The sequence below is a fragment of the Neophocaena asiaeorientalis genome, unplaced genomic scaffold (genome assembly GCF_003031525.2).
Source record: "Neophocaena asiaeorientalis asiaeorientalis breed wild unplaced genomic scaffold, Neophocaena_asiaeorientalis_V1.1 scaffold523, whole genome shotgun sequence".
NCBI lineage: Eukaryota > Metazoa > Chordata > Mammalia > Artiodactyla > Phocoenidae > Neophocaena > Neophocaena asiaeorientalis.
In genome coordinates, this window is record NW_020175436.1 from 2,579,942 (window position 1) to 2,592,665 (window position 12,724).

The following is a 12,724-nucleotide window of genomic DNA, read 5'->3' on the forward strand; positions in this document are numbered from 1 at the left end:
CATGGGATTTTTTGTTGCAGCATACGAAATCTAGTTCCCTGACCAGGGATCGAACCTGGGCCCCCTGTATTGGGAGTGTGGAGTGTTAATCACTGGACCACCAGGGAAGTCCCAGCCCTATATTCTCAGTGAACCGCTGCTCACACTTTGGCCTGACAGTGGGAAGAAAAAAAGATTAGGTCCAAAGACCACAACCTCCTTTCAAAAGGAGGTTGGAATGATGACCATCGTGGTGTCCAATGGTAACAGGGGGCATTGGAAAGAAAGGGGCACTGACTTGAAGGGGAGAGGAGGGTCAGCAAGAAGGTGGCAGGAAAGGAACAGGGTGGGAGGTGGAGTGTTTAGAGAGCCAACAACCAAGTCTAAGCAGGATGCAAGCAAATCCAGTTCTTTACCAAAAGGCATTTAGACCCAAGTGGAAACTGATGGGAGTAAAGGGGGAGAGGAGAAACACCAGACAAACTCAGATCTGGTTCTACTCTGCCCTTGACAAGAAATAAAATTTGGGACAAATTATTTAATTGTCAGGTCCTCAGTCAGACTCAGAATCATGTATTCTCTGGTTTGGAGCCAGTCCTCATTCCAAGGATTTGCAATCAGGTTTTTCATCTTTAAGAGCTGGGAAGGGGGTGGAGGGATAAATTAGGAGTTTGGGATTAACATATACACACTACTCTATGTAAAATACATACCCGACAAGGACCTACTGTATACCACTGGGAACTATACTCAATATTTTGTAATAACCTGTAAGGGAAAAGAATCTGAAAAAGAATATATATATATATTTGTATAACTGAATCAGCTGGCTGTACACCTGAAACTAAGTGGGTCTTCTTTCCTCGCAGAATGCTGTAGTCTGTTTACATCACAGTTTACTCAGAGCCTGCTGTTAAGTCAAAATCCCACGGTTGTTATTTTAGTCTGTTGACACTGCAGTTCCATATTTCACCACGTGACATCATTAAAGTTAAGAATAAGACATTTTGGGGCTCCTAAATTATGACGGGTATATGGTAGTCAGGTGCTTTTTCTCAGAACACCCTTTTAACATGTACTGTACTACATGTGCGAAGCATACTCAGAAAGAAATGTTGATCATTTTCAATGAAAACACTGGGTGGCAAAGAAATACATACTTTTAAAACATTCCTTCTCTCAAAGTTCACAATGTCTGAATTATTTTATAATCTGTTATATTTGCCTAAACTTATGATGCTATTTTTTTTTAGGTGTTTACATTTGAATTCAATCTCTATGCTTAAAGCCTGCTGTGAAGTTAAAACCCTGTGACGTTCAGTCTGAGACAGTTACGTATTTCACATTTTACTCCAGAGCAGAAAAAAGGCAAAATTAAAAACCAAAAACAGAACCTCAAAATTACGCTGATCATTGGTGACAAACGCCCTGTTTTAGAAATACAGAGTAGCCCTGGAAGTTATTGTATGGTCACCTTCTGCCGAGCTGTATCCTTGGCCATCTATTTTTAATCCTTTCCACACAGTCAGAATGTTAGATCTGGAAGGGACATTTGAGGTCATCTGACCCAACCCATTCATTTTCCAAAGGAAGGTAGTAAAGATCAGAGATGTAAGTGACTCACTGAAGTCAAGCAGGAGGTTATTAGTACAGCTGATCTGGAACCTGTGTTTTCAATTCTCAGAGTTTTTGTTCTTTGTTTGCTTTTATTTATATTTGTTTTTTAAATTGTTTTAAAATTTGAAATATTATTGCACTGTATAAAGTAAAAACCAAAAACTCTTCTAACAGACCTCCCTCCCACCTTCCCATGCCATCCAACTCTTTGGGGGAAACCACTATTAATAGTTTGGTATATACATATCCAAATTCCATGGGTGTGTCTATGTACATTAATACACAGACATATGGGTATATACACATGCCAAGATTTAAAAAAAAATTTTTTTTTGGCCACACCGCGTCATGTGGGGTCTTAGTTCCCCAACCCGGGATCGAACCCACACCCCCTGCAGTGGAAGTCCGCCAAGATTTTTAAAAATAATTTTACTCCAAACTAGAACCTAACTAAACCAAAATAAAGCAATTTTGGAATAAATGGGAGTTCTGAACAACAAAATAAATATCATCTTTAGAAATTATCATGAAATTTGACAACAGCTCTTCAGGAACCAGGATAAGGCTGTGTCATGCTTGCTATGATGCGCGGCCCAGATTCCCCTCCAGGATTGAAGGATTTATTCCCCCCAACTGTTGGGAGTGCTGCTGGCTGACAGCCATGAGCTGGAGAGATCTGCCCTGACTAAGATCCCATCCACTGAATGCTCAGTGTGGAAGTATAAAGGCCAGGCCCCCTGATGCAATGCAAGACTCTGAAGGATCTTTGGGGTGTCCTACAGGGTCCATGGAGGCCTTGTCGCAACTGCCTGACAGCCCAGCTTCTTCCTGTGCCCTAAATCTACATCCTGTTCTTCCCTCCCCACACCTCCCCAGGTATGGATCTTGAGAGCCTTCCCCCATCAAAGCCCTACATGCCAATCTCAGAGTCTGCTTCTCCAGTAACCCAACCTGCAACAGGCAATCAGACAATCAGACAATCAAGATACATTTTCTCCATGGCTGCTAAATCGATGAAGACTTCTCATTTTTCAAAGAAAATTTCTGAAAATGAAGACATCCAACGAATACGTATTTCAATTCAAGTCACATTTTCACGTGCGTAAAACCTTTACAATTCTATGAGAAAACGTATTTCAAAACTAAACACTGGAGTTTCTGGGGGCAGAAAGCAGAGAAGCTGCTATGTAAACTGTTGGAGAACTAAGAGCATTGCAAACAGGTGCTCAATAAATAATTGTTGAGCTGAATTAAAAAAGACTGTCAATAGACTTGCTTTTTGCTCATGGCTGGGTGAAGGCTGGATTTCTCTCTTTCTCTGCTTCTCCTTTTGTTTCTCCTCGTGCCTCCTTTTTTTTTTTTTCTATTTCTCGATCTCCTTTCCTCACTTCCTTTATCTTTTTCCCTTCCAGTATCTCTCCCTTTTACTTCTCAGTATTCCGATGGCTATGTTGGTTCCTCTGTCTCTCTCCCAAATTTGCTCATGTTCTGCATCAAATGAGTAGAAACAGGAAAGTCCTGAGCAGAAGGGGTCAGGATGGATGCTCCAGCTTTGCCAGAGCAATTAGCATAGCTGTTAGTTCAGAGAGGCAAAGGGTCAAATCCAGGCTAAGGAAGGAGAGACGTGGGGACAAGAAGGCCAGAGTCAATGAAGGAGGTCTCAGTGAGTACAGCTGACCTCTGACTCCATTCTTTGTGCTTCAGGAAACACATCAGGCTCTGGAGATGCAGAGAGAAAAGACAGAATCGCAACCCTTAACACATTAGGGTCGGGACTTCCCTGGTGGTCCAGTGGTTAAGACTCCATGCTCCCAATGCAAGGGGCACGGGTTTGATCCCTGGTTGGGGAACTAAGATCCCGCAGGCCGCATGGTACGGCCTAAAAAACAAAAAAGAAAGATCATATAAAAACATATTAGAGTCAAGTGGAGAAGTCGGTAAACAGTGATGAGAAGAAAGAAAAGCAAGGGGGATTAGGCTTCCCCGAGAAATGACATTTCAGATAACTCTTACAGGAGGCCATGAGGAGGGCACTACAAAGGCGTGGAGGGGATGAGAGAGCTTGGCCCAGATGTAGGATGAGAGGAGGCAGAGGCAGGGCTTGAACTGTGATGCTCGTTGAGTCAATTCATGAAGGGTCCTCAGTGCTATGTGTGGGGCGGGGGTTGGAATTTACCCTTTGGAGCAGCGTGTTATCAGTCTTACTTAATAGGATTAGTTTGGTACTTTAGAAAGATCATTCTGGGATCAGAAGAGAGGATGGATTGCTAGGGATAGAGGCAGTGAAACCAGTTGGGGGGGTTACTACAATGTGCCAGGCAAAGGGTGATGAGGGCGTGAACTGAGAATGTGGAGCTGGAGGTACACAGTGAAAGGAGAAAAGGGGTCCGGATGAAGAGACCTAGGAGGAAGACTCAGAGCTTCAAAACGAATTGCATATGGGAGTGAGGCAGAGCAGTGGCAGACACTCCTTCCTGAGCTTCTCATCTCCTAAATATCTTGAAATGCCAGGAGTGCAAGGTCCTGACTGCCCTTTTCTTGGGCCATTACTCCAGGCTGTGCTGGCAGCAAGGAACCTTGAGGGGTGAGGTACTAACTCCCTTTAGAACCAAGAGCAGCCTTGCTAATGCTCAGTATTGAAAGCAGTGGATTCCCTGGGCTCCTTGCTCCTCAGCTGTGGTGCAGACCCACTGTGTGCGTAGTATGTATCTGGGTCTCTGCGTCACCCCTGTGGCACAAGGTGGGCCTGGAGAACCTGTGCAAACATGTTGCTCACGCCCCTTGCTGCATTGTAAGAAAGTTCTTTGTCTCTGACCCAAGTATCTGTTGTCTTCTACTGTGAAACAGTAGTGACTTTGCCATAAGTAACAGGCTAAGTTATTAGCTTGCAAGATGGGGAAAACCAAACCCTGGACCCAAGAGGGAGAAGGAAGATTTGCAGCTTGAGTGATTTGGTGTAAAGTGATACCCTTCCTTAGGGGGAGGAACTGGTGTGTAGGAGCAAGATAGTGAGGTCAGTTTTATTGATGTTGATTGTAATTTACTGTCAACTAGATATGGTCCTTGTATATAAGTACTGATATAGGAGCTCACAGGCCTGTTGGAAATTCTGCCCCTAATTGAAGCAGGAGTAGAAATCCCCAGAGGTTGGCAATCTTACATGCCCACATGATACCCAGCTGTCCACACTTGCAATGCTTTTTCTGGTGTATTCTGCTGGCACCTCCCCAGAACGCAGGTGGCAAATAAACTTCTTAGGAGAATCCGAGTAATGTGAGTAATCAGCTGACATTGACTCATTTTATTTACTTGGTTAAATGTACAGCATTATCCAGTAACCTCAACTCTAGCAAGAAAACCTATTTTGGGGGGAACTCCTCACACATCACCCCCTCCTCTTTCATTTCCGCTGGTTCCTGCAAAGAACCAGTGATAGAAGGGAAAAGGCATTTGGGGTGAGAGAGAGGAGGAGTGACAGTGGAGGAAAGAGCAAATCTAAGACCTTTCTTTCTAGGCAGGAACTTTGTGTCTACTGCCAACCCTGGCCATGTAGCAAGCGTTCAGTTAAAGTTTCTGAAAAAGTCCTTCATTTTGTTTTTTACACAGTCCTAAACAATTAATGTTTGTATTTTGATAACCAAGATTTTAATACTTTTTTTTCCTTAAGGCGTGGACCCAACTGATAAAATAGCTCTTATCACTTACCCGGTTATTCAAAAGCTGATGGTTTAGGGGTGTCCAGGTACTCATCTTTGCCTGCATTTTGGGACCACCTATGTTTTTTGGAGGTGCAAATGCCATCATGAAATAACTGGATATTCTTCCACAAGAAAAACTATACCTGTAGAAGAAATGAATCATATAATCTTCAGAATACTAAAAACACTAATACCATATAATCTTTTAGTACGTTGGGACCAGGGAATGGGAGGGCTAACATTTATTGGGAACATTTTATATGTCAGGAACTTTTATGTTTGCTCAATTAAAACTCGTAACAGGGCTTCCCTGGTGGCGCAGTGGTTAAGAATCCGCCTGCCAATGCAGGGGACACGGGTTCAAGCCCCGGGCCAGGAAGATCCCACATGCCATGGAGCAACAAAGCCCATGTGCCACAACTCCTGAGCCTGTGCTCCAGAGACCGTGAGCCACAACTACTGAAGCCTGCGTGCCACAACTACTGAAGCCCGCACGCCTAGAGCCCATGTTCCACAACAAGAGAAGCCACCGCAACAAGAAGTCCGCGCACCGCAACAAAGAGTAGCCCCTGCTTGCCGCAACTAGAGAAAATCCGCGCACAGCAAGGAAGACCCAACGCAGCCAAAAATAAATAAATAAAACTCATAACAATCTGGTGAGGTGGTGGGTTTTAGCTCATTTTACAGATGAAGAAAATGAGGCTCACTGAAATAATACTCTCTGCCCAAATTTATACAGACAGTAAGTGGAGAACTGGAAATCAGACCCAGGTCTACTTACCTCTGCTTGATTCTCATTGAACCATGGGAGAAATCCAGAATCTCTCCTAGCTAAGAACATACCATATTGGCCAGAAAGAAGTATTTATAAAATCACAGTGCAGAATAAAAACACTCTATCTTTGTCCCTTGTGACCTTCTTCCTCCCCTCTTATCTTTCTGACATCTAGGTAACAAGGGTTCTAGCTTGATACCATATTTAAGAGGTAGAATGGTACAACAGATAAAGCCAAGACTTTGGATACAGACAGATTTGGGTTTAATGGGGGAAATGTGCTGCTTTTAGATGTCCAGTACTAAATATGTCTTCCTTCATTTGATTAAAGCACTCTAGTTTCCATTAGGAATTACTTTTCCCTCATTATTTAGAGTCTGCTCTGTTGGTTAATCAAGGTGGCCTCCCCCTCCCCAGTCATGAGACCAAGCTAGGCAAGTTTACTTTTCTGGGGGGGGGGGGGCTGTACCACTCAGCTTGTGGGATCTTAGTTCCCTGACCAGGGATTGAACCCAGGCCCACAGCAGTGAAAGAGCCAAGTCCTAACCACTGGAGCTGCCAGGGAATTCCCCTAGGCCAGTTTACTGATGCTGGCTTATCCTTACTTTACAGCTGAGGTGGTCATTCAAAGTACCATAGGTGCTCTGAGCAGACTAATAAGCTGTCATTGCTGACTTAACCTTCGGAAGCCCCTTGTCCTTTCTTACTCATTTTGTAAGCCAGCTGATACAATAAATCAATCTCCTCTTTAGCTTCCATTAGCTAGAATCTATTTCTGTCGTTTGCAACCAAAATTTTTTACCTTATACAGTTTGGATCCTGGTTCTAAAACTTACTAGCTGTGTAACTTTTTGCAAGTTATTGAATCCATCTCAGTTTCCTTATTTGTAAAATAAGGATGTGCGTATCTACCCTCAACTGCTGTTGCAAAGGTTAGAGAAAAAAGGCTCAAGCAGAATGCCTGACAGATGAGTGGTCTTGATAAGTAGAATCCCTGCAGCCTTTCTTAGAACTCCCTGTCATTTACAGAGTGCCTCAAAGCCTGTGCTTTAGAAGCCCACAACAAAATATTTTAAGGTGAAAAATATTTAAAGCAGACTGATGGTATTTTCAGTATGTATCCTCCATGTTTCTGCTTATTTGTGCTTTTCTTCCTCTCTGTAGGTATGTTTCATGTCCAAGGAAGTGGTGCTGAGTGAGGGGGCTAGGACTTACTTGCCTGCTTGATCTCTGGGCTGCGAAAACTACAGCAACAAATACTGGACAGCTCTTTTAAAAAAAATCACTAGTGTTTAGCTGATAGAGGATTCCCCAAATGCTAGATCTGAAATTTTGAGGCTCTCACTTGACATGTAATATTCTCTCTCAGGTTTAAGTTAGAGCTGAAGATAAAGCCAATGTTTTAAAATCTCAGGGTTTTAAACAGTAGACAGTATCTTCCTACAGTTTTTTGCTGTCACCACTCCACTGGCATAAGGGGGCTCAGATCAGTCCTTATATTCTTAGCTCCAAACAGCTATGTTGCAAAAGGTGTAAGAAATGATTTCATTACAGTGTTATTAATTGGCAGCTATAAAAGTACACGTGAGCAGGCAAATTATAGGTACAAAGCATGGTCACTGAATCTAGATCTGCCCAGTTAAAAATCACATATTTCTTTTTTGTTATTGTTATTTATTCATGTTTGACCTTTCTTCTCTTTAAACCAATTGGTTTTTTCTTTGTTTTATTTTAAATTTTTATTTATTTATTTTGGCCGCTCTGTGCAGCTTGTGGTATCTTAGTTTCCCGACCAGGGATTAAACCCGGGCCCTCGCAGTGGTTAAGAATCCACCTACCAATGCAGGGGACACAGGTTCGATCCCTGGTCCGGGAAGATCCTACATGCCGTGGAGCAACTAAGCCCGTGTGCCACAACTACTGAAGCCCGCGTGCCTAGAGCCAGTGCTCCACAACAATAGAAGCCACTGCAATAAGAAGCCTGTGCACCACAACGAAGAGTAGCCCCCGCTCACCGCAGCTACAGAAAGCCCACACTCAGCAACGAAGACCCAATGCCACCAAAAATAAATAAAATTTTTTTAAAAATTCTATAAATCCAGGCCCTCGGCAGTGAAAGTGTGGAGCCCTAACCACTGGACTACCAGGGAATTCCCTAAACCGATTGTTTTCAATCTTTTTTTTTCAGGGCCATAAAACTCTTAGAGAATATGATGAAAACTCCTGCTGCAAGCTGAGAAACTCTCTCTCTTTCCAGTTTGTGTAGGAAGCAATCTGACTGATTCTAGGCACAATTTCTGATTAGGACAAAGTAGCTTTTCTAGGGCCTCCCCAAGGCCTTACACTGGTTGTTTCCTTTGTCCTGGGTCCTTAGAGCTAGAAATTATTTGAATTAGGCTTTCTTCAAATCAACTTGAGGAAAGTTTGGTTTTCAGGAGATGGGCCAGGCCAGGAGAAAGAGACCTCTTGGTAATAGTCTTGCTGAAGCAGGCAAATGGAGGTGCCCTGCTCTGTCTTTTGTCATTATCTCTTCACAGTTTTTCCTCCTCCATCCATTCTAGAAGATGGGTACCGTGCATATTTGCACGCCCACACCAGTTCACAGTATAGACCACTCAGACACTTCTATACAACATACATAAAAATAACAAGACAAAGCAAGTTGTCTTCCCTTCTTCAACATACAAGCTTGCTGTTGCTTTTTTATGACCTCTTTTCCCCTTAATGGCTGTCGTTGCATGTTCATCTTTAATTTTTCTTTGGATAAAAAGGAAGAAAAAGGGCTTATGGCCCTTGCCCCCAATGTGTGGTTCTAGTTCCATGTTTAAAGGCAAAGATAGGTCCTCTGGTAAAGTTCCAGTGGTCACGTACCTCCAATACCATCTTCTAAGCCATTCTTCACACTGTCACCATTATTCAACTGCACTAAGGACCTTATTAGGCCTGTATTAGAGGTACAAAGATGAGAGTCTTGGCTATAATGGAGCTAAAAGTCTACTGCTAGAGAGGTTTCTTTTTTTGTTTGTTGTTTTTTTGACAAATAAAAAAGGTATATATTTAAGGTATATAACGTGATGTTTTAATACACGTATACATTGTAAAATGCTTACCACAATCAAACTATTTAACATATCCATCACCTCCCATAGTTACCGTTTGTGTGTGTGATGAGAATACTTGAGATCTACTCGTTTAGCAAATTTCAAGTATACATTATTATTAACTATAGTCACAATGCTGTAGATAGGATCTCTAGAACTCATTCATTTTATAACTAGAGGTTTGTACCCTTTGATCAATAGCTCCCCATTTCCCCACCCCCCCAAACCTTTGCTAATCACCACTCTCCTTGGGAGGTATTTTTTAAAAATACCTGTCATTTTTCAGCTCAAAAAACTTCAGAGGCTTGATAATGGCTACAGAATATCCAGGCTTCTTAGCATGCAAATCTAGGTCCACTATGAACTTACCTCCACCTACCTTTTCAGCTTCATCCTCCTTTCTCTCCCTTCATGCACTATCTGCCCAGACACACTGAACTTCAGATCAGAGAACGTGGTACAAAACCGATGCTTCTTTGCTTATGTGGTTTTCTGACACTGCTTACCTGAATCCTAATCTCAGTAGTATGTACGTAATGGGTGCTCAATAAATATTTGTCAACTGAATGAATGAATACAACAGTGGAGGGGAGGCGGTTTAAGGATTAAAACTAGTGGAAGGGAAGGATAAAACTCAGCATTAGGAACTGACCACTGGTATTAAACTCAGGACGATCGGATTTTTATTTGGAGTTTACAGAGTGGAAGAGGATTGAGTTTCTATACTAACATACATCTCACCCATTGTACATTGCAGTATCATCAGAGGAGATCAGATATTATCAGGAAATTATCAGGAAAGAGGGTATGGTTAGACTTAAATATGAATTCATCTGATATTCAACTAGGTAGAAACAGAAAAACTATAATACCGTGCAAAGAGCTAGTGCTTGATAGGCATAGAAACAATTATTTGTTGGTTGTTAATTTCAGAAATATGAAGCATCTGTCACTTGAACTGCAGCTGAAAGGGAGCAAAATGTAATTCCCGGGGGGCACTGCCAAGGTTTGTGAGAGACCCAGGAGGATCTGAGAGAGGAGCTCTCAAACGAAAGCCTCCATCTTTTTCATGCACTGCCCACTGCTCTCACCTCTTTTGGTTCGTCTTTCTCTTCAAGCCTCTGGCGCTGGTGTTGCCATAGTTGCTGTTTCTTTGACTCTGTCTAGCCCCCACCCCTTCCAGTAGTCCAATCGCCGCCTATAAATCTTTTCGCTGGCATCCGGGGTCTCTTAGGCAACAATGTGTGGTCTCTTGATTGGCCAGGAGATCCTGGAGGGCTGGCTCCAAAATTGGGCGCACGGATAAAACGAAAAAGTGTGAGCGCCAAGAGGGTGGGAGGGACTGCAATCTCCCAATATAATGCTAGTACGAAGATGCAGCCGATCCCGAAATAAACAGCCTTAAAAGCCCTCGTTCAAGACGTGTGTTCCAAATCAGGCCAACCTACTGAGCATGCCCAGTTACATCGTTCTGGTCGCTCCAGGGTTCCAAAATGTCAACTCCATTTCTCCGGGTTTTAAGAGTGGCCAACAGGTAAAAGAAGGTTGGAGGAAAAAGAATTCTAGAGAGGTTCAGTGAAAGAATAGTACCTGCACACAGGAAGTGGAAGAACGTGGGAAAACTGCCCAACACACAAACTCGCAAATGCTTCAACATGACTTTTAATCTATTGGGTTAAAGAATTCAGGCCGATTGACAGATACACCAGGGAACCAGCAGATGGCATGCCTTAATAAGAATAGCTCCAAATTTGGGAAATTTTAGGATCGGTCTAATTTAATTAATTAAATTTGTGGAGTATCCACCATGTAATGAGAGGCGGAGTGAGAATGCAAGGATTAAAAAAGAAATCTAATGAGGAAGCCTGGAAAATGCAATGTAGAAATAACTACTGTAAGGACCACAGTAATAACTACTGTGATAGAACTATAAACAAGTGTTAGAGAAAAACAAAACATTCAACATTTCAGAACGGAGCTTCTCTGGTAAATGTAAAGCAGTTCTTATGGGCAGCAGCTAAACAAACAAAAAAAAGACTTTCTCACTATCTAATAATTCCTAAAATAGATAAAAATGTACTCCTATGCAAACAAATGTAAACTCTATGTTTGTAACGTTTCATAGTTTTGAAATAGGCAGCATTTGTATATCTCCCATTTAAAAAGAAAATGAAAAGTGAAGCTCATAGAGGTTGTTGCTTTCCGTGAGTTGACAAAGGATCAGTAACTGGCCAAACTGAAATTAGAACCTAGGTTGTCTGAATTCCAGCCTAGTGGTTTTTCCGCATGATCAGGTTGTATGTAAAATGAATAAACAAAGCCTTTTTGCGGGGCCAGAGGCCTGGGGGAGGTAGGTAGATGCAATACTAAATTACCGTGTATTACCAGTTAACATGTATGGTTTCAAGACGGGTTCATCCAGAAAGAGACCAGTTTTAACAACATGCTGGGAGAGTGCTGTGTCTCTGTGAAGTTCCCGCTCATTAAAGATTTTCTACTGGTGGTTACAACATTGAATGAAAGAGAGATGGGTTTAAAGAGAGCAGAACACTTTAACCCTGTTAGAGCTGAATATTTTTATCCATGAAAATAAGGTCCCTTTCTTCGATCCTCTCAACCAGCACCCTCTAGACCTGTGTTCATGGTGAGCACACAGGCTCAATATCCTTGATAATTCAACATTACTTTTAAATGAAACATTTCAACCACAAAGGAAAGTTTAGAGACTTGCCTAAGAAACACCCTTGTCTCCCCACAGAGATTTTTTAAAATGTTAACATTTTGCTTCCTGTTTGTGATTAACAGTTGAAGCCCCTTTTGCATGCTTCTCAGATCTCATTCCCCACCCTGCTTGCCTAGAGGCAACCACTAACATGAAATTAGTGTGTAGCCCACTAGTCCACTTTTCATGCTTACTGTCTATACATGGTTGACCTCATAAACAATACGGCGGTTTTAGAGAGCTATCATAATTTACATATCTTGTAGTTTGGTTTTTCCACTCAGTGTTCTATTTCTGAGATGTGATCATGTTGATACATTCAGTGATAATTTCTACATCATTCCCACCTCCCGGTGTGAACCAAGATATGTTCTATGCCCGACAGCTTCAATGTGTCCGTGTGTAAATTGCATAAAAAATGTGCTAGCAGCACATCTCCAGAAGATCTGCAGGTACAAGGGATCTGGAAGTACATGAAGCAGGTCCACACAGATTTTCACAAACGCTCTTAGCTGCTTCACTCACCCTCAGTAGAGGCAGTGTTGGCTCCACAGGACACAATGACTTGCTAAGAATCAGCCTAAGGATCAATACTACTTTTTTTTTTTTTAATGTTACTGCACGAGTAGTTATTTATTAACGAAATTGAAAATGTCTCTTCAGATCTCTTTTATGATGCGCTTTCCCATAGCTCATCTTCTGACATTCAACTGTATTTATGGCTGTCTCAGCTCAACATTTATTTATCATTTAGGGAACACCTTTAAAAAGATTATGTTAAAATATACGAACCAAAATTTACCATCTTAACCAAGTGTACAGTTATGTTAAG

The 12,724-nt window shown here is 42.1% G+C and overlaps 1 protein-coding gene across 1 annotated transcript in view; it reads right to left on the bottom strand.

Annotated features, from left to right (window-relative positions):
* FBXO16 (F-box protein 16) overlaps window positions 1-10,332 on the bottom strand; it is a 52,365-nt gene extending 42,033 nt beyond the window's left edge. Inside the window, exons 1-2 of the mRNA XM_024767746.1 lie at window positions 10,262-10,332; window positions 5,302-5,437 (exon numbers count right to left, since the gene is read on the bottom strand). Of these exons, the coding sequence (XP_024623514.1) occupies window positions 5,302-5,400 (99 nt within the window). The 5' untranslated portion in view covers window positions 5,401-5,437; window positions 10,262-10,332. The remainder of the gene's footprint in view (window positions 1-5,301; window positions 5,438-10,261) is intronic.
* Between the last annotated feature and the right edge of the window lie 2,392 nt (window positions 10,333-12,724).